Source organism: Parasteatoda tepidariorum, chromosome 6 (genome assembly GCF_043381705.1).
Source record: "Parasteatoda tepidariorum isolate YZ-2023 chromosome 6, CAS_Ptep_4.0, whole genome shotgun sequence".
In the NCBI taxonomy this organism is placed as follows: Eukaryota; Metazoa; Arthropoda; class Arachnida; order Araneae; family Theridiidae; genus Parasteatoda; species Parasteatoda tepidariorum.
Window position 1 is genome coordinate 53,560,222 of NC_092209.1, and position 27,993 is coordinate 53,588,214.

The 27,993-nt window shown below is 30.8% G+C and overlaps 4 protein-coding genes across 4 annotated transcripts in view; 1 reads left to right on the top strand and 3 right to left on the bottom strand.

The window, feature by feature from the left end:
• The window catches only part of LOC107444086 (Y+L amino acid transporter 2), a 52,048-nt gene extending 49,179 nt beyond the window's left edge, over positions 1–2,869 (bottom strand). Inside the window, exon 1 of the mRNA XM_016058167.3 lies at positions 1,969–2,869. Within this exon, the coding sequence (XP_015913653.1) occupies positions 1,969–2,458 (490 nt within the window). The 5' untranslated portion in view covers positions 2,459–2,869. The remainder of the gene's footprint in view (positions 1–1,968) is intronic.
• Positions 2,870–4,701: 1,832 nt separating this feature from the next.
• LOC107444087 (density-regulated protein) lies at positions 4,702–19,340 on the top strand (the record flags this gene model as incomplete). The annotated part of the gene is given in 6 exon segments (XM_016058168.3): positions 4,702–4,812; positions 9,065–9,084; positions 9,345–9,432; positions 16,233–16,400; positions 18,028–18,167; positions 19,217–19,340. Coding segments are annotated over 6 exon segments (558 nt in total). The 3' UTR covers positions 19,262–19,340.
• A 724-nt stretch (positions 19,341–20,064) lies between these two features.
• On the bottom strand, positions 20,065–27,991 carry LOC107444089 (bis(5'-nucleosyl)-tetraphosphatase PrpE [asymmetrical]). The gene is made up of 2 exons (XM_016058170.3): positions 27,879–27,991; positions 20,065–21,050 (listed from the first exon to the last, which is right to left on the bottom strand). The coding sequence occupies exon 2, from the start codon at positions 20,971–20,973 to the stop codon at positions 20,131–20,133; it is 843 nt and encodes a 280-aa protein (XP_015913656.1). The 5' UTR covers positions 20,974–21,050; positions 27,879–27,991; the 3' UTR covers positions 20,065–20,130.
• On the bottom strand, positions 25,365–27,855 carry LOC107444088 (zinc finger HIT domain-containing protein 2). The gene has a single exon (XM_016058169.3). The coding sequence runs from the start codon at positions 27,698–27,700 to the stop codon at positions 26,555–26,557; it is 1,146 nt and encodes a 381-aa protein (XP_015913655.1). The 5' UTR covers positions 27,701–27,855; the 3' UTR covers positions 25,365–26,554.
• Positions 27,992–27,993: the final 2 nt, after the last annotated feature.

A 27,993-nucleotide genomic window follows, 5' to 3' on the forward strand; every position in this document is an offset into this window, starting at 1 on the left:
CTGCAGATTTTCAATAACACATGAAAATGAATACATAATATTACAAAAGATGTGAGTTTTCAAAAGTACAAGATTTTGGTTACTATTCAAAATATAAGTGTTTCTTCAAAATTTTAAATTTATTTTTTCTAGAACATATTTAGAAACACTATCCTTTAAAAAATATATAAATTTTATGAATTAATTAAATTTCACATATGAATATAGGTTTTTGACATTTTCGACATTTTTGACAATGAGGTTTTTGACGTGACGGTTTAAACCATGGTTTAAACTGTCAAAAACTGTCACATGTCAAAAACCTGCCAACCCTGACTAGTAAACATATTTAAAAAACTTTTTTTTTAATTAAATAGACCATGTGTTTTACCTTTGAAACATTCCATAACATTATTTTTTAACTCCAGTTTTAATCATTTTAAGACATTTATCATCTTAAAGTAAAAACAATGGTGACTACAAATCATATTAGAAATCGTGAAACAAGTAGTGTAATAAAATTGTAAATTTTAGAGTATTAATAAATTTTTTTGATCCAAATCATTAGCAAATTTGAAAAATTCAACTTTTTTTACAATAGAATGAGCCATCATTTTTATCAATTTGTTAGTTTGAAATTTTACCCCCTTGGTATAGCAAATCATGGAATGGGCCTCCTTTACATTGATTGCTGGACAGGGACACCACTGATAGTAATTTTATGATAGTTTGAGTTAAAATTCAGTAGTCTCAGACCAAAGAATTTACATTAATTTCAGATACCATATTATTCAAAAATTTGTTGTAAAATTTACGAATTTCTTATAAATTAAACAAGAAAATTTTTTTTAGGATACGACGATAATTATTATAAATCAGTTCATCAAGTTTTCCTTTTTTTCTCCATTGATACAGTCAATCCCATTTTCCAATCATTTGGCATCTCAAACCCTCTCTAAATAATTATAAAACAAATTCACTCTTTATCTTCCATTGATGACATAATTGTTTATCATAATATTATATGTAACTCAACATAATATTATACGTATTCTAGCACTTTATTTAAAATTAAAGCAAATAATATGAAGGTTGGCCATTAAAATTGCTATAAGTTTATACTTATTTTAACTATATAATAAGAATAATTTTGCTAAAACTGTAACTATACCTACGTTGTTTTTAAACTACAAGTTATGGTTTTTATTTTTCTTCAATAACATACTATTTTATGCATTTTCTTTAAAAAACTGTTGAAGTTAGGACAATGTCTTTCAGTGGAAAATGTCATTACTTGCCAACAATCTATTAATTTCATTAATTGCTAAAACCATTATTTTACCTACTGTCTTGTCGATATATGTAATTGCAATTCCAACTGTTCTTGATATCTTTGTGGGGGAAAAAAAGGCTAAATCTTGTTTTGTGGTTAGGACAAATTAGACTTCTATTAAGTTAACTCTTACAAGGAAGATATAATACGGTTGAAAGAAAATACCAAGACATAAGAGCATTTGGGAGGATTTCCATATCATGTAGAATAATCGCCAAGCCTTGGTAACTTCCTGTCCCACGAGAAACTTTAAAAAAAACTAAACTCGAAGGGTATTATTTATAGTCAACCCCAAACAAAACACTGGAGGCTTTTTTTAAAAATAAAAAAAATTTGCAAGTTAAAAATCAATTTGGCGGCTTAGTGATTGTAGTTGGCGCAACAGATCATGATACGGAAAGATCCCTTACCATTTGCTAATAAAAAGTTAGTCATACTCACCCGATTTAATCAAATTTTTAAAAAGAGACAAGAATTTCTTTATAAATAGGTCGGTAATTAAAATTTATCAATAATAAGCTTTAGCATTTTCCTCTAAGAGATTTTCAATAATTTTAATTTTTAAATTAAATAAGAGTCTCTAGCAGTATAATTTATTTCAAATTAGATACAGAACATTAACGTTATAAATTAAGAAAATGAGAGTTTATACTTACGAATGACAACAACTGCAATCAATTTCACAGCAAGATCAGGTGCCTCACATATACCATAAAAAGGCTGCAATATGTACTCAGCAAAAGTCAAGGCAATAATGGCATTCCCTGTAGGCATGATGATAAGTAATGCAACCCATAGGTATAAAAATGCCATCAGACCACCAAAGCTTTCATTCAAATAAGCAAATTCACCTCCAGATTTAGGAATTGCAGCTCCAAGTTCTGCATAGCAGCAGGCTCCAAATGTTGATAATAAGCCGCATAGCGTCCATATAATAAGAGACATTAACACAGAACCTGCATTTAAAAGTACCCCTTTTGGAGAAACAAATATTCCAGAGCCGACTATAACTCCGACAATTACGCCAATTCCATCAAAAACACCAAGTTCTCTTTTTAATGCTACCTGCTCAGGTATTCCATCACAATCATTTAAAGAACTAAAAGAGGCTTTATTTTCCGTAATTCTCTTGTCATTCGATGTCATCTTGAAACAACAACAAACAATTCTTAATCTATGCTACAAATTTGTTGAACAGACTGTCTTCACCGGAGTACACTTCCAAGACGTCTTTCTACTTCTTACAAACACGTGTTAAATAACCATCAAAACAGTAAAGAAAACAAATTCAAAGCGGAACAGGAAATGCGACATAAATAAGAAGAGTTGCATCCTTACTTGTGGGAATGTGAATAAAACCAATCCATATCCTGGTAAATCAATTTTAACCAATCATAATGTAGAAAGGTTAAGAAAGGTGAAATTTTGACGAATGAAATCAAAGAAGAATACAGTATTTACTACTTACAATTTGTTATGTTTGCAAAACTTTCGTTAAAATCGTGAAAAGTTTTAGACTCAGAAAAACGACTTAACTAACGCCTGAACTTCTACCTTATATCAATCAGAACTTTTTTTAGGTAGAAAACCGATCAATCTATCAATTAAAACAGAAGCTCTGACTGATTCTATTTATGGTCAATTTAAATTCTGCCGCATAGGTATTTAAAATTATATAAAAGAAATAGAGATATTTCTTAAAATTTATAAACAAATTCGTTTATCATTACTATTTTAAATTGTTTTCATAATACTTGTTTGATTTACAATGCTCTTTAATGAATAAATTTCTGATACTAATGTTTTGTCTCAGGTTTTATACCATATTCCAATTTATTTTGTTGTCTTGTTCAATAGGATACCTTTAAAATCCAGCATCCTATCAAGTTTCATTTATTTCCTGCTATAATTTATTGCTACCTTATGATTGTTACTTTTAAAAAAAAAGTTGCTGATAGCGTTATATTTTGTTTATGTGATCGTAAATAATATACGATTATTATAGTCTATTTTCTGGTAGTTTAAATTATTTGTAAGCTAGTTTAGAATGAAATCTTGCAATACTTATGAAGGTAGTTTCATAATAAATATGAAAAAATTCCTTTAAAGTGACTCTTACTCTGATATCCTTATAAAAAATACTTATTTCCAATGATTTTACTTATAAATATTTTTAGCAATAACTTTCAAAAAGTCTCTCTTTACCAGAAAACCATTTTTTTTTTTTATCATGTTATGTACTTAATGAAGTCTTCAATTTCTGAGCAGTAGTTAGCCACTATTTCAAATACTCTATAAAAGAGTATTACTTTAATGTCTACCAATATTTTCTAATTGTTGTTATTTGAAGTAATCAATAGAACTGTCTAATAACTACCTATTAGATGATAAATAAGAATTAAATTTCAACAATTCTTGATATCTGAAGAAAAACATGTGTTAAATACAGTTCACATTAAATTATATGATTTGATTTTATTGCACAGGGTATAATAATAATTTTTTATATTATTTGATATAACAAGAAAGTCACTGCCAAAGCTATGTTTTCGCTGGAGCTGGAGTTTTCTAGTAATTTTATTGTATCCCACAGAATTCAAGAGATCTGCAGCATTGTAACAGCATTACATGTTAGCTTAGTTGCTGCAAAATGACTAAATTGAAATAATTTGGCATTAAAATAATTTAAGATCAAATATGAAGGAGGATTTACTAGTTTCCAATTCCTTTCTTGAGAATAAACAAATGACACAACTGTTTTTACTGTTATTTTCTGTGTGAGCTCGTTATTATTTTTTAATGCTCCTTTTTATAGAATAAAAAAAATTCATATTAAAATTTTAAATTCTGAACAGTGCTTAAATATACAGTAAATTTGCCGGAATCTTACCTGAACCGAAGCTTTATCTTCTGGCAGCAGAACTAGTGTATTGAAAATTTTGCGGCTCTGGGTCCCTGCAACTCATAATTTCCTACACTTATGTAGCTGATACTGTACCACAAAAAGAGTTTTTAATGCCAGACCAGTTGGCGCAGAAAAAAGAGGCGGGCCGAATTTGGTCTAGAGAAAGACCTTTTGGTTTAAAAAACAAAAAATTGAAAAACACTAGCAAAAAAAAGATTAGCCTGTAAAAAAACTTCTTGAGAAGGCCAAACCTGGGCTGTCGAGCCATTCATTATGATAAATAGCTGATAGCTTTTTCTCTAACCAAGAAGTTTGTAATTAAACCATTATTTTGTGGAAGCAAAATACTGTTTTGAAAGAATGTTGAATCTTGATATTCTTATATAACAATTATGCTACATAGGATTTCATCAAAATTAACTATTGTTTAATTATCTTATTATTAATATATTAATTTTTCTAAATAATTCATAAAAAATTTCAGATTAACTGATAAATATGGCTGGTGATTCAGCATCCAACATTGAAGTGGAAGGTTTACCGATAGGACCTAAATCTGGCGTTAAATATCCAATGGAAGTAACATATTGTGGAGGTAATTTTTTAAAATTTATTTGTTGTATTTATATGTTATTCAAAAAGTATTTAAATTATCACAAAGATAAGTATTTTTATCTAAAAAGCATTAAAAGACTCTAAAAATTGAAATTTTTTAGTTTTAATTATTTCAATTAAAGGGAATATAATATTCCCTCCAAGCTTTTTTTTAGACTATAACTGGAAAGATTTTGTTTTTTCAAATGTTGGTTATACAAAAGATCCTAACATTACTTAAAAAATAATTTCACCCAATTAATGAAAATGTAGTCAACTATACTAATAAAGTGTTTGAATTCTAATTTGATAATGATTGCAGCCTATTCACAGTTGTGTTTTGGTTGTATGGTGTCCACAGTTTTTATAATCTTTTGTTATTAATACATAGTTTAATGTAATGGACTTTTTTTATGCAAAATTTCACGTTTTGGTTAAATGGTGCCGACAGTATTTATAACCTTTTGTTATATATATTCGTACCTGCCAAGTCTCCTGTTTTTTAACAAAGACTCCCGTGTTTTACGACTATCTGCAGTTTTCCTGTATGTTCTCAAATTTCCCCATATTTGTAAGAAATTGGCGAAAAAATATCTGCGGATGGCAAAAATACTTCTCTTATTCCTCAACAGATTGTGCTATTGCCTGCACTGCAGTATGTTGAGTGTCAATAAAGTAAGAGCGAGTCTCAATGGCTCAGGGCATAGAGGGTTCACCTTCCAATAAGGTGAACTGGGATTTGATCCCGACAATGGCTGGTCAATATGAATTCCGCATCCGGCTTGCACCGACCACAGTGTTGATGTGAAATATCCTCAGTGGTAATCCCCTTGCCGTCAGGCTAACAGTGGAGGGTTCTCATGGTCCTCTCCATGTAATGCAAATGCGGGTTAGTTCCATCAAAAAAGTCCTCCACTAAGGCAAATTTCTCCCAATACTCGATCCAGGAGGTCCCTTGTCTTCTAGATGGGGTTCAAAATTACAAGGCTACGGAGTTGGACGTTAGTAGTCGTAAACCCAAAAATTGGGTCGGTTGTTCAACGACGGTTATAAAATAAAATAAAGTAAGAACCGCAATGGCTCAGGGGATAAAGCGTTCACCTTCCAATAATGTGATCAGGGATCGAAGGCTGGTAGATACAAATCTGCATCCGGCTTGCACGGACCACAGTGCTGACATGAAATATCCTCAGTGGTAGATGGATCGTGGGTTAGAGTCCCTTTGCCGTCAAGCTAGCATTAGAAAGTTTACGTAGTCTTCCTCTCCATGTAACACAAAGGTGGGTTAGTTTCATCAAAAAGTCCTCCTCAAAGGCAAATTTCTCTTCCAATATTTGATCCAGGAGTTCCCTCGTCTTTTAGATTGGGTTCAAAATTACAAGGCTACGGAGTTGATCATTAGTAGTCGTAAACCAAAAAAATTGGGTCGGCTGTTCAATGAGGGTTATAAAATTAAAATAAATAGTTAAAGTAAAAATATCCTTAGTGGTAGATGGATCATTGGTTAGAATCCACTTGCCATCAAGCTAGCCATGGGACGTTTTCGTGGTTTTATTCCATCCATGTGGATTAATTCCATCAAAAAGTCCTTCACGAAGACGAATTTCTCCCAATACATGATCAGGAGTTTCTTTGTCTTCTGAATATGGTTTTAAAATTACAGGGCTACAGAGTTAAATATTAGTATTCATAAACTCAAAAAATTGGCTCGGCTGTTCAGCAACGGTTGTAAAATGAAATAGTTTAAATAATCATAAATAATAACGCCCAGCGGATGGGCGGTAGCGCTTCGCCCTGCAGTGCCACAGGTCCCTGGTTCGATCCTCGGGCCGGGCAGGGTTGACTCAGCCTTCCATCCCTTCAGTGGGTCGATAAATGAGTACCAAGCATGCTTGGGAACTAAACACTGGGGGTTCCGCGTTCGGCTGACCACCTGACCGGAACATCTGCTTCTGCACCCCAGAGCCCAAAGTCAAGAAAACTGAGATGGGCACAGTAGGCCTTGGCCCTCTAGGGCTGTTGCACCGCTGAGTTGAGTAATTATAAATAATAGTTTAAAAAATCTGTTTTAGATTAAGATTTATATGCATATTTTTTACCTCGCTAAATGTAAGTGGTTACATCATTTTCAATTTCTCTTTTTGACTTACATGATTATGCATGATGTAAAACTTTACAAGTAGCCTAAAAAATGTCGCTAATTAAATCTCCTTTATTTTATTTCTCCAATGTTGGCAGGCATGTAAATGCGGGTACTAGGTCTCTAATTATTTTTTATATGGTCCTGCAGTGGGCTGATCATGAAGACACTGTTCCCAGTAGAACATCCAAGTCAAGCATCACTGGCTGCGGTCTGTAATTGGGTGGGTGACCACTTTGATCAGTCTGCATAGATACTGAATGTGCACGATATCAGTCCTTGTTAAACTTTTTTGTCGTAAAGTGCTTGACTTCATACACATGTCCTCGGGCTACTAAAATCAGAGGAGCCACGCCCTATGCAGAGGATCAAAGTTCTGATAACATGTCCTTGACCGTCACCAATAGCCCATTTTGCAGCTCTAGTGCGACATAAATAAAAGTACCTAATTTATATATTTAAATTTTTTTATATACTTATAGTAATAATTTAAAATCTAATAGTATGTATTGAAATAGATCAATAGTATGTAGTTGAAAATCTGAATGTATAATAGTGAACAATTTCAAAGAAATTGTTTAAAATATGTTAATAAGTCCTCGTTCCTCATATTTAATAAATTCAGGGCTCTCGACAACAAAAAAGTTAAGAGGTCATTTCTTTTTTTCCTTTCCTTCCAGACGCGGATTCGTACCTAGGTTAGTAAAACCCTTACCCCTATAACCTGCGTCTGGCAACTTCTTCCAGCCAACCTCAATCAATTATTTAAAGTTTCAAAAGAAAGGAGTTAAGAGGTCAATGAAATTTGATGAATTTTTGTGACTGTTGCTGCTCGAAATCATTATCATATCTAATAATTTCCCCTGAGGGAGAATTTTTTCGAGCTCTCTAGCACTAATATCTTTCTGTAAGATAATTTTAATAGTAACAAACATATATGGTATTAATTTAAAATAACAAAAGCACTGTGATTACAAAAAGAAATGTTATAATTTTTTTTACTTGAACAAGTAATAATTTTTTATTCTAATATTATGGGTGATACTCTCGCATTTCGTTGAGGGGTACACAAATTATTCCCTTCTTCGCATTTTATAAATAATCATCACAATAAAAAAAATAATTATAAATCATAGAATCCATAGTAGTAATTGAGAAAAAAAATCACTCGAATCGGGCTCCTCAAATGCATGTTTTGTTTTGAGATTAGGTTGTTTTAATAAATAATATCGCATAAAAAAATATCTGATTTAAAAACTATGAAGAAATCAACAGCAATAACTGCCACAAATTCGATAGAATTATTGCCTTAAGGTGTAAATACTGAAATGCACCTTTCGAATTTTCCATGTTTGAAATATACCGGGATATTTAAAATCCTGGTGAAAATCAGTATCAATAACTGCCAAAAATATAATCGAAACATTGCACCAATTTACGATTCTATTGGCTTGGCGTAAATTGAATGCATCAAAAAGTGATTATTTCAATGCATGATTCAAATATTAGGTGTACATTTCTGTAGAAAATAAAAGTATTTTTTTTTACTTTTCAAAAAAAAAATCTTTCTATAAGAAGTCTGTATCATTCTGCGATAATGTCACCGTATCGCTGCGATTCTGCCACAAGCATAATTTCATTTAATGTATTATAAACAAGAGATTTACTCCTTTTAAGTGTTGAATGATTTTATGCTAGATTATCCTTCCATTCTAACTTTTATGATTTAAATTTGATTTGTATATTTTAGTGCCATTCTGTTTTTAAATCCTTTAAAGTATAATATTTTACAAAGCGTACTATTATTTTATGTTATAAAGCTTAAATAAATATAAAAAAAAACTGTTGAAAATTTGGAAAAAGACAAACAAAAAAAATTTATAGCTTTATTGCAAGTGATCAAATATATAATGTGACGTATACCTACTCTTTGTCCTTCTCCCACTCAGAACATGCAATTAGAAAAATGTAGAATGTTTAACAATATCCTTTGTAAGATATTTAAAACAACTTTTTTGGTATGATTATTGAAATTCTACTAATTAATAAAATCATTGCTTTAATTAAAATATTTTTCTTATTAAATTTTAATATACATTTTCTTTTGTTTCAGAATGTTCTATGCCTTTAGAAGTATGTATTATTTTTTACTACTTCTGAATTTTTTATGAATTTGATGGTTATAATTCCCAATTATTAAACTATTAGATTTGTAAACTAACCCTAAAATTATAGTAGCCTCTATTTAATGTTACCACATCAATCTCTGTGTGTTTTAATTTAAGTTAGTAACTGAGTTCAGATTATCTCTCAGTAAAATGATTTGTATAAAAAGAGTAACCATACCTATACATTATATTTACCTCATTTATTTATTTTTCTACTTTTAACAGTACTGTGAATTTTATCCAAATTACGACAAATGTAAAGAATGGCTTCAGAAGAATTTGCCTGATGTCTTTGAACAGAAAATGAAACTAGGTAATAGTAAAGTTATTAATAAATTTGTAGAGATTACTGTTTTATTCTTTAAGTACAGTGGAAAGTCGCGTATCCGGAATCGGCGGGACTTTCCGAAGTCCGGATAATCGATTTTTCCGTATAATAGACCCCCAAGGTAAACAGAGATTAAAATGATCTGAATCTAAGAAGCAGAAATTAAATAACATTATTTTTCGGGCAATAATGTTTTAGTATTAGAATGATATCTAATCAATCAAAAACAAAGTACTTAAAAAATAATAATTATTGCTATTATAAAAATAAATATAGGAAACTAAAAAAATTTACAGTTATGAAAATATTAATTGCTCTCTCCGCCATTTTGAACTAGAACGTTTCAAGCAAGAAGGGGAAATTCCCGTCATTCATTCATTAAGGTGGGTAGGTGAAGAAGCAAAATTCATTTCCTTCTTACTTGTCATTCAAGTTGAAGGGGGGGAAGTGACAAGTTCTTATTTTCTCTCCTGTCATTGGCTATCAATCAAGCATAAAGGCGTGGCATGCTGATTGGGTTCTCTTTATTTTTTCTTGTGTGACTAAAGGGGATTCCCCCTCCACTTTAACGTTTGCTGTGTTTACCCTTTTTCACAGTACTTCTTTCCCTAACACTTTATCAAAAAGGTTCCAGGAAATGCCTCTTTTACTAGCCAGCTGCACAGGAAAGAAGGGGGGAGGGGACTCAATTGTGCTCTTTTAAAAACAAAGCTCCCCCCCCCCTTTCCTGCATTCCAGAGGAGGAGCGTTACTAACGGTACGGTCTTGGTAGATCTTCTGTTCTCTTTTCTGTTGATTTATGGGTTTAATGCAGTGGTCGCCAAAGTGGTCTATATAGACCCCCAGGGGTCTATTTAACAAAAGCGGGGGTCGATCTGAGACGGGGGCGAATGGGGGTCGATCCGAATCGGAAGGGTCGATTGTGGATCGAAAAAAAAAGTTCTCACTGCGCAAATCACACATACCTAATTAAGTATGTAAAATTCGTGAATTTTTATTTATAATTGACTCAATATCAGTTTCTTTATAAAACAAAAATTAATAAACGTATATTTATTGGGGTGAAACAAGTATTTACGTACCACCGCGCAGTGGCATGAACTCAGCGCAGTTTATAAGTCATATACAGATGTGAGTTTGTCCAAATGTCACGTGTGACGAGCATTGACATTACAAATGTAAATATCATACGCAGTTTCAGCTATCTTTGCAAACTGTGTTGAATATTTGCAGTGACATTATTAAAACTTTTATACAGGGTGTCCCAAAAGGTCGTTTACAAACTTAACATGCTGGTCTGTCATATCATGATGAACAAGATTTACATAGGAACTTGTGTCCGAAAATTAAAACTGCGACCGCTAGAGGGCGATTATTGCACGAAAACGGGAGAGTGGGAAAAACAATCATTTCAGGCGTGGACGTTGAAGGAGAAGGATGAATGAGTTTAGTTACGCAGAAATGGCCGACATGCATTACGTATACGGCGCCGCTGATGGAAATGGACGAGCCGCGGCACGGACGTACCTTGAGCTCTTCCCAAACAGACGTCAGCCAAGTCATGTTTTGTTTGGACGATTGCACCGCAGATTATGTGAATCAGGTGCTTCCGTAGCACGTAGCCACATCGGTCGAGAACGTGCTACACGCACACCTGCCGTAGAGGAAACCGTGCTACAAGAGTATGCCATCAACCCGCAAAGAAGTCTCCGAGAAGGCGAACGTGTCTTGGGTGTAGCTCGTTCCACCATAATGCGCATACTGCACGATGACATGCAACACCCTTACCACTTCCAAAAAGTACAGCCATTGTGCGCTGACCAATATCCCAAACGCATTGCATTCTCACCCTGGTATTTGCAACAGCGGGTCGCACAGCCAGGTTTTCTATCATGGATTTTGTTTTCTGATGAATCCTGCTTTACACGGGATGGTGTCGTGAACCTGCACAACATGCACGTATGGGCGCATGAAAACCCAAGATGTACACGTGCCCATGCACATCAACAATGTTTCAGCGTAAACGTTTGGGCTGGTATTATCGGTGACATGTTGATTGGCCCTTACCTTCTACCTTAACGCCTCGACGGAAATACCTATCACATTTTTTAGAAAGAGTTTTGCCGGATCTGATGGGTGACGTTCCAGCCGCTACACGCCGAAACATCTGGTTTCAGCATGATGGAGCGCCTGCCCACTTTAGCTACGCTGTTCGAGAATACCTCGATAGGATTTATCCTAATCGCTGGATCGGTAGAGGCGGACCAGTCCCATGGCCACCGCGATCCCCCGACCTGACACCCCTGGATTTCTACCTGTTGGGACACATGAAGTCCATAGTGTACGAGACACCTGTAACATCGGACATGGATCTTATCGCCAGGATCGCGGAAGCGGCAGCACGTGTCCGTGACACTCCTGGCCAATTTGAACGGGTTCGTGAATCCATGCGCCGACGCTGTGAAACGTGCATTGTGGCGAATGGAAGGAATTTTGAGCATTTGCTGTGATGTAATGATGTTTTATAATAAAAATCATATTAACACCGCTATCGATATCATTTTTTTACTCCTCATCCAAACCTGCACTTATCGCCCTCTAGCGGCCTCAGTTTTAATTTTCGGGACACAAGTTCCTATGTAAATCTTGTTCATCATGATATAACAGACCAGCATGTTAAATTTGTAAACGATCTTTTGGGACACCCTGTAGTTTTGGATAATTAGTTATTGTTTTGATAAAACCATTTGTTTGGTTTAGATATCAATTTTAATTATCAATGCACAAAAAAGAAGGTAAGCATTAATAATATGGATTAGTACAGCCCGCAACAAAACTACAGATACGAAAATTACAAAAATTACAAAATTTACCAATTTTGACGAAAATTAAAATTGACCAATTTTGAACCCAATATAGCGAACCTTGCAAAAAAACACCAGGCACACCCATCTCATTGATCAAGAAGCAGTAAACCATTAGTTACTTTACTTACTATATCTACTTATGCATAATTACTTATTATTTAATAATAAGGTATTTAAATTTCAATATTAATATATTTTTCATAAAACTGTTGTTACACAATGCACTATTACTTTAATAAATGTTTAAAATCATAAAATAAATGTACAAACACAGTATCTAATAGAGTTTTATTTTAATTAACAGAAAATTACTTTTGTGGGGGTCGATGGAGATTTCGAAAAATTATATAGGGGTCGATGATCAAAAAAGTTTGGCGACCCCTGGTTTAATGCATAGATCACTAGAAGCTAAGAAAGGAAAAAACCTGTCAAAATACTTTTTTTTTTTTTAAGAGAGTGGGGAAGATGAAGAAATGTTTGTTTATTTTGATTGTAAAAAAGTGTCCGGGAAATTGACCCTTCCGGAAAAGGGACGTCCGGATATGGGACGTTACACTGTAATTTGATTGTTTTAAAAAACTGATAATTTTAGTTATTCAGACCATTCTAATTTTAACTGCTTAGTTATTTCCATCAGTGTATTGAGTATGATTCTACCTAATCTTGCTTTTAGGTTAGTTCATACATTTTTGATGCTGCTTTTGTTACATACCTAACCTTATTAATATAATATGCATTTCATTAAAAAAAGTTTTTAGCGTCGTCATAAGAAATATTTTTTGTGAAAAAGTTTAGGCAACTATCTACATTTTAAAACCAGATTCAGAGCCTGTTAATTAGTACTCATAAATCATTTTAAGAATCAATATAAAAATCATTAATGCTACATTTAAGATATACCCCGAGAACAATGGTTAATTTTCAATATTACTTTTATTTGACAATAGTCATATTCAATACATTAGTCATTTACTTTTTCCAAAAAAAACCAGCTGATAAATTATTAAGATAACACTTGGTTATACAAAAGATATATGAATCAAAAATAATTAAATAATACTTGGAGTGAAGATAATTATTAAAAAAGTTGTGCACATGGGAAAAAATGTGCACATGGAAAAAAAAAGATTCTAATTAATTATTGCGTTCTCATTACTTACCAGATCAATATTAGAAATATTTTTAAAAAATTTATAAAAGTAGTTTACATTTTGGCGACATCTGAAATCGTGGGTGGATCCACCGCTACTGACCTACAGCTTCTTCACGTACAGCTCTCGCTTCGGACTCCTAGGAAAGAGAGGGGGGAAATAATCTTCTCTGCGCTCGGTACGTGAAGCTGCCTACTAAATGTTGTTGATTGATCTAACATGTTGCTATTTCACGCTTTAGTTGTCGAACGGGTGTTCAACGCTTGCATACGTCAGAGGGGGAGAAGTTTCTCTAAAATGTAAACGTTAACTATCCACTCCAGGCAAAATTATTCTCTCACTCTATTACTAATAATATAAAAAGTTTGTCCTTCATTACCACATATTATTTTTAGTCTGTGAGGTTTGGAAACTAGTCGCATATATGGCCTGTCGTTATAACACAACTATGGAACTACCCACCGACGTGTCAATATCAGAAGAATCTACTATTGTAAAAACTCGACTATTAGAATTGCAAAGTATTGGGTATGCCAAAATTTAGGACGCTTTAATAAATATAAATATCGTTTTTAATTTTTTGGTTGCGCTTATGCAATGCCAAAAATCTCAGTTTTTCATTGTATTGTATTTATTGGAAAGTTGTTGTTCCACTGAAAAAATGCTGATAAAAATAAAGGTGTCTTAGGAATATCGACTTAGAATATCATAAAAATAGAGGGGAAAAGCTTGTAATATTTATCCAAAAGAAATAATAAATAGGCTGATTAAGAGCTAATAAATAAATAAAATTGTAAATTTGAAAAACAAAATTGTGCTTAATCTTAAAAACAAAATATTCCAGCTAAAAATCCCCTTTTTTTACCGTATTTCTAAGGAAAAGTGACGATAAGAGTTTTTTTTTTAAAAAATCTATCTTAAATACAGAAGTTTATAAACAAAGCAAATGGAAAACAGAAAAAGAATTCATTCTCAATCCTTAAGAAACGCATTAGTTGTAAATAACTTACATTTTGGGGCCGAGATAGCCTGTTTGGTAGGGCACTGGGCCTATCTCCAAGAGGTCGTGGGTTCGATCCCCACCAGACGAAGACTCCCCGTGTAGTAAATGGTGACTGATGCTCGTTAAATCTGTCAAGCCTCTGGGGGTACTGATCCTAGAGTTTCCTTGTCTTCTGGATTGTTTAAAATTACAAGGCTACTGAGTTGAACATTAGTAGCCGTAAACGCAAAATTGGGTCGGCTGTTCACCGCGGGTTATGAAATGAAATAAAAATAACTTAAGCATTATTTATATCCGTGTTTACTTTTGGGTGTTTGACTTATTTAACAGTTTCAGTTACTGGGGTGAATTTTTTTTTATAACTTGATTCTTTAATACAGTACAGAACCCGATATCCGGAAATCGGAAAACCAAAAAACCAGATCGAAATTCGGTAAATTTTACCACCATTTTTTTAAAAAAAGATTTTTTTCCTCAAGATTTTAGGATTTTTCTTTCTTTTTTGAAAGATGTTTACCTTACCATCATTTTAGAAATAATCATTAGTGTATTACTTCATCGTTTTTTCTTCTTTTTAAGATTATTTCTAAATATATATTTTTTTTGTTGAATTTAACAATAAAAAAAAACGACTTATTGTAGCTATTCAGAAAACCAGAAAAATCTGTTATCGGAATAGCAATGATCCCGATCGTTCCGGATAATCGGTTCCCTGCTGTAATGTGAAATCTTGTATAAGGTTTTCCAATTATAAGAATAATAACATAGCAGGATTTTTAGTTAAAAGTTTAAAATACTCAAAGCACTTATTCTTTATTTTTATTGCTTTGTTTGTTAGAATTTTTAATAATTGTTTAGATTCTAGTTATGAAAGCTATGTAGTGAACATTCCCATGCAATAGAGGAATAAATAATTAGTATAATCTGCTTACTTAATAACAAATTTTGAATCTTAAGTGTTGGGTTCTGGGTGATATATAAATTCACTTCCTATACCTACTATTGCAATATTGCAGGTGTTTGAAGTCATACTTGCACATGAAAATGTGACCTATATAACAGTAATAAAAATTGTTTCTGTAACATAAATCAATTTATATTTTATTCAAAGTTTATTAAAAAACAAGTTTTGACAGATATTGAAGAAAATTGACAATTTTCATTGTTATGATTTTAATATTGTCATAGATATATTGTACTACAGTGACCCCCAGATCAGCTGTTACCCCCAGATCAGATAAAATCAGCTGTTTTTTAAAATCATATTGACAAGAACAGAATCATTTTAATGTCGAAACATGCTAAAACAATCCTTTAATAAAATCATTATCATTTTGTAAAGTCAAATTTTTGTTTGGCATGCGTTATAAAATTGAAAAACTCTTTCACTTGTAGAATTTTCAATTTTCTCAAGTTTAGAAAAATGTGCACTCATTCAGTAAAGTCAATATCTTCTTTAGATGTCTAAAAAACGCTTTGAAACCATAATGAATCTTAAAATTCAAAGTTTGATAAACAAGCAAATATGCTAATATTTAAAAACCCTTTAATAAATTAAAATTTTTAGTTCATATTTAATTTATATTTTAAATGTTAATTCATTAAATAACTAGACACTTACTCACTTTATAAAAACAAGTATTCTGAGAATGAACCTAATTTTAATGTGTGGTTGTCACTGTACAAATAATTAAAAAAAGTGTTATTTTGGTTAGCATTTGGTTTAAATTTTTAAAAAACTCATTCATTTTTTCTTCTAAGCAGATTCTGAACCATCTCAAGGGGATGAGGAGAAAAAAAGGCAAAAGAGAGGAGGCAAAGGTATGATGAAAGCAAAGAAAAAGACTGAAAAGGAGAAAAAGATCTGCCTCTCGAGAGCACCACGTGGAAAGAAAAAATTTGTGACAGTCATAACTGGACTTAAAACATTTGGTAAATTATAATTCTCAGATGTTAAAAAATGAAGGATGATTTTTTTTTCGTTATTTTTCAACTGCTGCATTTTTAAAGTAAATTTAAACTGTGACTTATTTTATGTTCAAAAAATGATGAAAAATTATGTTTTTTAAAAAAATAGCATTAGTACTACTTCTAGAAACTTAAATTTATGCAAACACTGCAGATTGCAATAATATTTCATATAAAAAAATTTAATTGGCCTGTAGTGAGTTTTCTTTTATTATCATTTCAATTAAACAGTTTTTATTTCATAATACAGAATTCTATTCCATAATGAAATTAAAGTTATAAATTTTTTTAAAATCAATATTTCTAATCTTCAAGCTAAACTGAATCTAAAGATATATGTAAACAAGTCTATACTCTGTTAAGCAAAAATAGACAAAGAAACTTAACATTTAATATAATTTTATAACCAACGTTGAACAGCCAATCTGATTCTGAGTTCTCGACCATCAATGCTCAGCTTCATATCCTTGTAATTTTGAACCCAATCCAGAAAACAAATGAACTCCTAGATCAAGCATTAGGGCAAACTAGCCTTTGTCGAAGACTTTGTGGAACTAACCCGCATCTGAGTCACACATAGAGAAAGACCACAGACCCTCCCATGGTAAGCCTGACAGCAAAGGGAATATAACCCATGTCTACCACTTACGACATTTTACGCCAACACTGTCGTCGGTGCGAGTTGGGAGAACGAGCAACAGCTGGGATCAGAACCCAGGTCACTCTATTGGGAAACTAGCGATCTATCCCTTGAGCCACCGCTGCTCCAATCTGACATTTTATATCATATTTTATAACTGTCCTTGAACAGCCGACCCAAGTTTGGGTTTACAACTGCTAATGTTCGACCCTGTAGCCTTGTAATTTTGAACCAATCCAGAAGACAAGGAAACTCCTAGATCAGTACCCCTGAGGAATGATTTGTTATGGGAACATGGAGGACTTTGTGACTCGGCAGATTTAACGCGCATCAGTCACCATTTATTACACGAGGAGTCTTAGGCAGCCAGGGATCGAACCCAGCTCCAGGCTCTAATACAGGAACCCAGTGCCATACCAACCAGGCTATCCCAGCCCCTCAATCTGACATTTGGCATTATCTTTGGCTAATTGGCACCAAGGTTATGACAAGTGGTCTATCAAGTTATTCTGACTAGTGGTCAATAATGAAAATCTCCGACTCAGTGAGAAACCAGCAAAAGCAGGTAATTTTGGCTATAAACAGCAAACCTCTTTGTTTGTTTACGCTATCAGTTAGAGTTCATAACATAAGAGTTCATTATAGTTCATAACAAGATTATGTGTGCCCATTTTTACACCTTCAAATTAAACTAAAATTTTGGTTATTAATTTTGAATATTTTTAAATAAAAAATAACGGAGTAAAATAAAGATTTTGAAATTCCTCTTCAAAATGTCATATTTAGCACAATAACCCTTGGTGGGCTTTCTTCTTAGCAGTTCTCTTTGTCTCCAAAATATATAGTATGTACTTTATTTTAAATTAAATATAAAATTAAGTTCCATTAAAAGATTTTGGAATTAACTATGTATTTCTTTTATTAAAAATTAAATATTAAAACAATTTTCAGACATAGATTTAAAAGATGCAGCAAAGTTCTTTTCACATAAATTTTCCTGTGGATCCTCAGTGACTGGTGATGATGAGATTGTTATACAAGGTGATGTAAAAGATGAATTGTTTGACATTATTACAGAACAATGGCCTGAAGTAAGTTATACCATAAAGAATTGCAATACAAATTTATTTTGAATGTATTTTAATGATAATATATTCAATAACTTTTAAGTTATCGTAAATTTGTGTTGAAATACAGTGCTCTCTCATAAGTGTGACTGTTTTAGTCTCCTGCACTTCCTTGTATATTAATTAATGCAAAGTACTAGGCTCAATGCTTTCTTTCCAAAGGATACTTTTAAACTGTTTTTTGTTTGATTAAATTTTTCAATTATTTCGTGATGTAAATACTATTTATTTTTACTAATAGTCAAATTAATTTTCAAGCTTATTTTTTTAATCTGAAAGTTTCAAACAAAAAAAAAAATATTCAGCTGAAACTCTAGGAGTGAATGTATATTATGTAATTTTGTTTTTAAGTACAGAATATAAGGAAATTTTTGGACCATTAGATGTATTATGTGACCGAAGATGCGTAAATAATAATTAGTGTTAAAAACTTAACACTACGTAAGTTTTTACATATGTTTTTTTTTTAGGCTTTTTCAATTTTCAACTGTTTTATTTTTTTAAAGCTGTGTAACTTCATATATATATTATTTACATGGGATTTTTAAATTAAAATGCATTTAAAATATTTTTAAAATGAATTTTTAAGTATAATAAAATAAAACTTTTTTAATAAAACTGCTTTTTTATTTTTCTGAATTAAATATCAAAAGTATTTGGAAAATTTCAAACATTGCAACTTTTTACTTACTTTATTTTTTTAAATAGTCATCATTGTCTGATAAGATTTTAAATATGCATTCAGTAAATTTTTTCCTTTTTATACATAAATTTATGGTTATTAAATAAAAAAAATTACTAGTTGGGAAGCATTAATTTTGTTCATTTGTGATGTTGATGTGTTTTATGAGTTTAGTTTTTTTTCCATAAATTTTCTGAGTAATGTTTATTTTTATTTAATGTTAACATTCAACCATACGAGAGCTTAAAAAACTATTCTTGACTTTGATTCAGTAAAGTGACTTTTTTATTTTGTTCCTGTAATTATTCTAAGCTACTTTTTTTCTTCCTAGATTGATGAAGACATGATTGATGTCTTAGATGATAAATCACGGTGATCAAATTGCTGTTTAGAACTGATAAATAAAATTGTACTTTTTATGTAAAGTTTTGTATAATAAAAATGCTCTGAAGTAATTTCCTTTCAAAGTTATTTAAAAACAAAACAAAAAAACTCATTGAATAGTGGTTTTTAGAATTACCCAAATCATCTCTTTACTGCTAAACAAGTTTCATCTTAAAACTATGATCCTCATTAATTTATTCCACCCTTCTATAAAAAATTTATTTTCTAAAACATAACATGTTTTGTTCATTTATGGATTCAATTATTAAATATTTAATCAATAACAAACTAAAAAACAATTTAAGGAAAGATTCTACATATTTGATGAAATACCTACAAGTACGTGTGTGCATCTGCTGAACTGGGTTCGGTGAGATTATTGCACTCTCATGTGCGCCTCTGCTGCATTTTGCAAGATATTCTCAATTTCAGGCTTCATTTTCCACCCTCTGGTGTCCAACCGGAAAATATCTTGATCATTTTATAATGGCTAATATAATTTTTAAAAAAAAAAAGAGTTTTTCTGAAACTAGTTATTTTATCATGATCATGTATAGTCTCTGAAAATTATTTTGCATTTTATTAATGTATATAGTGCTTAAAAATATCTTTTTAAGTGCTTATTTTTTGTTGAAAGATTTGGCTATGCACCCTGAAAAAATTCTTGAGAGGGAGATTTTCAATTAATAGTATATTTAATCAATAAAAAATTTAAAAAATCCAATTTTAAGCAAAATATTAATATGAATATTTATTATTTTTTAATTATTATATGAATGCAAAAAAAACGTCTGATAATGTTTATGCAACTTTATTAATAATTATACATAACATCATAAATCTGTTATTTACACAGTATGATTAGTCTTTAGACTTCGTTTTTTTGTGTGTTTTCAACGCATCTTGCTTCACAAATTCTCCTTTTCTTTTACCTTTAATAAAAACTCCTGTTAACCAGTTTCCATACACACAGCCGGTATCCAGACCTGTAGCATGTGAATAGCACTGCAACATTCGCTTGGCATCATGTCCAAAATATACATGTTGTGGACCTCTCCAAAGTGATGCCCACGGTTCTCCTTCCTTTGGATTTTTGGTCGCCAAAAGACCACCATCCCAGAAATAATCTGATACAATTATATTCCTCATTACAACCATATCCATGATATCATTACTCTCCAATGGCATTCCAGGTAAAAGTCCCGCATGGACTATAATGGTATTCAACGATGGTAGAGAAATAGTATAAGGTAGTTCCACTAGATATCGAACCTCATCCATTCTTAAATCATTGATCCAGGCGTTTTCTGGACTCAGTTTGTAATTAGGGTTTTTTGACTCAAAATATTCTCGTAGGACAACTTCGTCGTGATTGCCCCTAACTGAAACCATAGATGTAGAATTCATCAATAAATTCAGAACTTCTTTACTTTTGGGTCCTTTATTCACCAGATCTCCAACAAAGATCTTCAGGACAGAATCTTCTTCAGCATTAGCTTTTTTTAACAGTAATTTAAGTTCGTCATAGCATCCATGCACATCTCCAATGACTAGTATCTCCTCAAATTCTTCAAGCCAGGCAGGGTCTACAGATCTGTGAAACGCTTGAGGTAAAGGTAAACCAAAGGCATGAGTATGGTAAGAGTGAGGTTTTGGAATCAATTTGCCAATGCTGTTTAAAAAGCATGCAATTAAGGATACCATGATGGGGATAATAAATTAACTACTGCTAAACTATCTTCTTCTAAAAACGATCTATAAAAATCCTTATTCATCCATTCCTGAAAAATAAATGCATAATATTAAAATCTCAAAAATGCTCATTATTTTGCAAGAATTACATAGGTTTTATTTTTACCATTTTTCTTTTATCTCAGAACTTACATGAACTCAGTTTCAAGTATAAGGAATATAAGCCTTAACAAGTATATGTTACCCCAACTGTATGCATGTAACAAAGATAAAAATGTGTCTTTCAACTCTTTATGAAGAGTTAATTCAATCAAATGTATACTAAGTAAATTTCTAAATTTAAGTAACAAAACAATCATTTAATTGAAAAACCTTTATTTTTAGTGCTTATTGTATTATTGAAATAAATTAATGTATATTAAATGAAAATTAATGGTATGTATTTATCTTTACTAAAACTAAATATTTAAAAAATTTATCAAAAATAAAAACGTATGACTATTTTCTTGAAGTCTTAATAAGGTGAATTGGGTTCGAATTTGAATAACTGATGGAACATATATTCAGACAAAAGCTATATTTTAGGTAAATTAGGTGATATGACATTGATAAAATAAATAGTATCAGTCAAATTTTTAATAAAAAAAGATAAATCCTTTAGATTAACATAACTGTATGATACAGGATCCCCCATTAATTGATACTTTAAAACCTCATAAAAATTGAAGGAATTTTATATGCTTAAATTGTATACATCATTTCACAATGACGATTTTTGTTTTCTTTAAAAAATTAGTTCAGTAAAAACTAATCCGGTTTTTCCGAAATAATCATATTAGTGCCCTTTTAAAGTTCAAAGTGTCGTTGAATTTCACTTGGGTAAATTAAGGTCCCAAACTCAGATCTTGTCACCTTTTTGTTTATTTCCTCCATCTGTTTTTACATCTTACACAGTTTTTATCTTGGATGAGTATATCAAAACAAATCCACCATGTAGTACTACATTCCACTATACCAATTACTAATTTTCTGCCTTTAAGAATAAAAAAACTAATTCGGTTTTTTTCGAAATATTCATATATTTTTCGAAATATTCAATATTCATATCGAAATATTCATTCGGTTTTATTCGAAATGTTCCCTTAAAAGTTCTAAGTGTCGTTCAACTCAGATCTTTTGACCTTTTTGTTTATTTTCTCCATCTGTTCTTGAATCTTACTCAGTTTTTATTTTAGATGAATTTATCAAAACCACCATAACATTCAACTATACCAATTACTCATCTTCTGCGTCTCTGCATATGTCAAGTCACTAAAACCATTTATACCCGAGAGCTAAACTGAATTATAATAGCAAGAAATTTTCTTTCAATTTACTAAGACAGATTTCTAACTTTTAAGCCAATAATTAATAATAATAAAAAATTCATATAAGTTCACTGTGCAATTATAAGGCATAAAATATATACAATATCTGAGAATTTATTTAATATTAAAGCTTACATTCTGGATTTTTAAAGTACTTTTCAAATTACAGCTAAATGAATTTTGAGACATGTAATGAGTACTAAGTATAGTTTATTTTGTTTGATTATTAATGTCAAATTAGAGCTACATTAATGAACTATTAGCAAATGATCTGGGATTCATGTACAGGATTGAATGACAATGATTTAAAAAAAGAATATTGCCTGAACTTACACAATTTAGATTGGGAGAATAGAATTTTAATTTATGGAAACAATAAAACAACTAACTCAATTTAGATTGGAAGAATAGAATTTTAATTTATGAAAACTAACTACTCAATTTAGATTGGAAGAAAAGAATTTTAATTAATGGGAACAATAAAACAATGCACACAGTTCCTCTCCTTCAACTACTTAAGATACTTTTTAAATAATTAACCGATTCAGCATTGCACCCTCTTATAGAAAATGAACCATGAGCATTTCCCATTTGAAGGAGATACTAACATTTTGGAGCTACGTCTATAATTCTTTACAAGACATACACTGTACATAAGCTGTATTAATTAAAATGTTCAACCATTCAGTTTGTTGACAATATTAAACATGAGATAAAATCCTATTTTGCATTGATGGAATAATCGTTCTCAAATTCTGGAGCTTGGGAAACATAATTATCCTAGTCTTTTAAATTGTTCAGGACAGCGTTCTTAGTTTCCATTCGTAAAATAAGATGATCTGGTATTGTGCTGTTATCTAGAAGAAATTCAGGAAACCTGCAAGATACCTATCTGAGAACAATACTATGGAGCAGTTAGATATAAAAATGTAAAAAACTGTGACTTTACTAAAATTGCGTCAAGCCCTTCAATTTTAAATGATATCTTTAATCAGCATTTTTTGCAGCCAAGCTAAATAATTCAGCCCATTTATTTAAAATGAACTTAAAATTTAACATCCATGTGTATAAGATTTTTTTTTTTTTACGTTTCATATAATCAAAAAGTATTTATAGTTCTAGATTAAATAAATGATAAAGTGTGACTTTGAATGCATTCGTGTTAAAAATGCCACTATTTGTTTCAAAAAAATTTACTACATTACTTACATCAGAATAATAACATTGAATTTTTAAGTAATTTGTATCATGTTCGACCTCACAGTTACTAAATAATCTCAGAAAAAGTTTTTTTTCTTTGATGTCATAATTTAGGCTTCACTTTACATCAATACCAATACGCATACCTACCTTTTACATTAATTTCCAGACAATGCTCTGATTGTTAGATAGATAAAAGATTTATAGTAGGTACCAATTTAGTGGGAGATGTATCTAATTTCTTGCTCTTAAACTAAATTAAATTTTCTGTGGAAATTTCTTAGAATCAACTATATGAGAAATCTTTTTCCTCTTGTCTTAGTCTAACAACCAATCAAACTCTCTACCTATCCACAAATAAAATTTTATACCACATTTAGTTTTTAGGGTAAGTACAAAGTATAATGCATACATAAACTTAAAACCATGATCTAAAAAAAAATCTAGTAACATAACATGATCTTCAATTTTTAAAGATGTAGGAACATTGGCAATTTTATTAATTAGTATTAGTCTTAAAATTAAAATCTTGGCTCCATGTGCTTCTAGTCTGAAGACCAGGATTGAAAAGTTATTGACAATTGATGATTTTTTCTGGTTTTAACCATGGTTTTATATGTCATGTCAAAAACCCAAAATTTTAGCGTAAGGATAATTATTGGCTATTATAAACAGGAAGTATTTATAAATCAGGGGTCTGTCTAGGTTTTTCTGAGAGGTACCTATTTTGTGAAAATTTAGACATAATTTGTGAAAAATTTATATTTAAAAATCAACACAAAAATATGGATTTATCGTTTCTTAAGGGATACAAAATTGAAACTTTAAGAAAAAATATTTTGTGAAACTACCGTTTTTCCTAAGATTGAATTTGTGAAACTACCGTTTTCCCTAAAGTTGAATTTGTGAAGGTACCGCTAAACGGTAGTAAATTCGGCCTGGACCCTGTAAATAAACTTATAAAATTACAAGTGATCAATCAATTATGTTCTTGAATTATTTTGATAAACTCTCTTTTTGTTTTGACAATTACTGTCAAAAACCCAACTTTTGATGTAGAAAATATTACATCAATATAAATGAAAATGTGTAAAATTGAAATTTATCCAACCTGTTAAATTATTCGAAATAAAAAAATGAAAACAATCAGTAAATAAAAAAAAACAACATTTTATTAGATGTAAAATCAATTTTCATTAAATCCCATTTTAACTTGAAGCATGCAATTACAAAAAAATAAAAGTTTTTTACATCTTTCAAGTGCATTTTTCAGTATTGCATGAATAAGATCGAAATTCCAAACTATTCTTTCTATTGATGCTGAGCTGCATTGTCTAGAAAGAAAATGCACTAAACCTATGATAACATGCAACTAGTAAATTTATAGGTACTAATAACTGTACAAAATATTAATAGTAATTTAAATAAACCCTTGAATTGAAGATTGAAAAAATTAACTCATTTAAGCAAACATTTATATTTTTATAATTAGTTCACAATGCAGTGAACCAATTATTTATTAACATAATTAAAATTAGATCACATTAAAAGTTATCGCACAAACATTAAAAGTGGTTGTAAATAGAGGTGATAGCTACATAGAGGTGGTCTTTCCTGGAGGATTCATTGTGTGTTACTTGATTCTAATAAAATGTCTCCAAAGAAAAAACAAAAAATTGCCCCAGATTTTTGTTGGACTTCGACAGTTTATGACACTTTTTGACAGGTTTTTGATGCATCATGTAAAACCCAGCCCTGCTGACCGAATTTCTAGCAAAAATAAATTTAGTTTACTTCAAGATATTTAAAAAACATTTTAGAAAAATGAAACAGTAAACTAATTAAATTCATTTTATTTTTAAACAACTGTAACATTTACATCTTAAATTTTCAATAAACTCAAAGAAAAATTGAGAGGAACAAAAATTTAAAAACAATTTTATTTAGCTAAGTTGAGTTGATTTGTTTTAGGTATGAATTATTTCTTCATGAGCACTGATCAGATTTTTGAATTATATACAAAATACATATAAAATATTAAAAAATAATACTACACATATATAAGACATTTATCATGCTATTTTAAACTGAATGTAAACTAATACCAATGAGAAAAAATTGCTGCAATTGATAAAATTAGTCAAAATGCATCCATATTTCAAAGATATTAATAAATATGTTAAAGAAAAGAAAAAAAGAACATATTAAGCTTTTCAACAGTAAAGTTCAAAAATCAAAACTACAAATAAACAATTTATTAGTCTAAAAATCAAATCAGCAAAAAATGTCTCATGTGCTTAGAAGAAGAAAATTTTCACCATAACAATTAACAGTTTTGTTTTCTTTATGAAAATGGTTTATAAATTTAGTGAAATATAATTAAGAGATATCTCAGTATTATAAGAATGAAATCATATTTCTGTTCACATATCTCAATGAATTAATTTAAAATTTCTTAGTAATTTAAAGTTCATGAATGATGTATAAATAAATATTATATTATATTTTAAAACTGCAATTTGTGGTATTTTCAAGGTACAGTACATTTTAAAACGAGAGCATGTAAGATAAATTTTTAGAATGTGTAAATTTAAATTTTCAATAAGTTTTGATATTCGAAGTGTTGTTTCATATTATACTACACTTACAAGCAAAATAAAATTAAACATAAAATCGCACATTATATGAAGTCAATATTAAGCTTTATCAACAATTTTAGTGAGGAAATTTGTGAAATTAATGGATAAAAATTTATGCCTCTTCAATGGCACTATAAATACTAAGCAACAAACATACAAAGGAAAGAAATTTATAATAATTTCTGCATTTGAATAGACAAAAAAAAAATAATTTTATTACAATTAATGTTCCTTCAAATTAACACCAAAATGAATCATATTACAATAAAGCAAGTCAATTCTTCTTTCTCAACTTTTAACACAGAAAAATTGGATGAACAAGTTATTTAGTTTTATTTACATAACCTAAACCAATGTAATAAACAAATCATTGGTTTGAAATTATGATTAGTTCACTTCCTCAATAAGAGGTTTGCCTATGTCTACTTTTAAAACCTTTTCTTCACTTATAGAGCTAGTACTTTCAGGCATAAGATCTGGCAACATCAACAATAACAAATCAGATGAAATACCAGAGAAGGCTGTTTCAAATTCTGAACTCCATGCAATGAAATATTCTATCTTTTTTATTAACAATGTTAGTTTTTTTCTCATTGCTTTATCCTGGTCTTTTTTACTCTGACACAAGCTTTTATAGTCATTAAAAATTAATTTAATATCATGCAGTGCACATAAAACAAAAGTCGATGATCTGGCATTACTTGGACCAAGCATGATATTGCTAACATCATTCACAATACTTTTCACAAAAGAGATGGGAACATCTAATTGTTGATCCATAATTAGTCTTATAGAATCCTGCACCGATTCATCTAAAGTTGAGTAATTCTTTCCTTCAGATAAAACAGGGCTTAAAACAAATAAGAGATCGACTACTTCTGCCAGGAAGTCTCTCAATTCACAATTGAAAAAACGGCATAAGAATGCATATGCATAAAGAATGTTAATCAAATTTAAAGGTATGCATTCTGAGGGCTTAGCAGATGTCATTTCTGAAAGCTTTTTAAAATTTAAAGGGAATGGAGGCCTTTCTGCAACGTCATCATTAGTTTCACTTGAATCCGATTCAAAATCAGAAACCAGGTTCAAAATTTGAGATGTCCACCAAGGTTGCTTCAGTGAAACAATTGATTCAAGTTTGTTTTTATCTTTGATAAATGATTCAAACTCAGACTTTTCGTCTGCATTGAGCTTCTCCCAAATATCATGCTCATTAATTGAGTTTAAATTCAAGTCCGCAAACCGCTCTTCAATAGGAGAAGCAACAGATTCATTGCGTAAATCCGGATTTAATTCATCTTTTTCGAAATTTTGGATAATTCGTCTCATATTCTCTTCCTCTTCTTGACGAACACGTTCGTCTCTGAGAGTTTGTTCGACCCATTCTTGGAAGAACAATTCAACGCACCCGTCATGTTCACGATTTTTATAACAGTATGATGAACAATATTTGCAACTGCATCGTGGGCAAGTATATATACCACTTCCTATACCGCAAAAACGGCATTTTTGGGCTACTTTAGATAAACTCATATTGTTTTACCAAACTAGTCTACCGTGTTTATGAACACTTACAACAACTCATTTCATTAAAAAATATAACATCTTAAAAAAATACAACAACTACAATAAAAACCACATAAAAAGGTATAATTTCATAAATTACAAAGTCAAAAGAAAAGTGAATTGAAATTATAGGCAATTCACTAACCTGTTAGCGCTCAAACAAAAAGATAAACAAGAAGTCCGTCCAGCAGAATTCAGTTTATGCGGATAAGGTCACAGTGAAGAAAGTACACTTTTCCTTCCATAAAGAATTCCAGAGA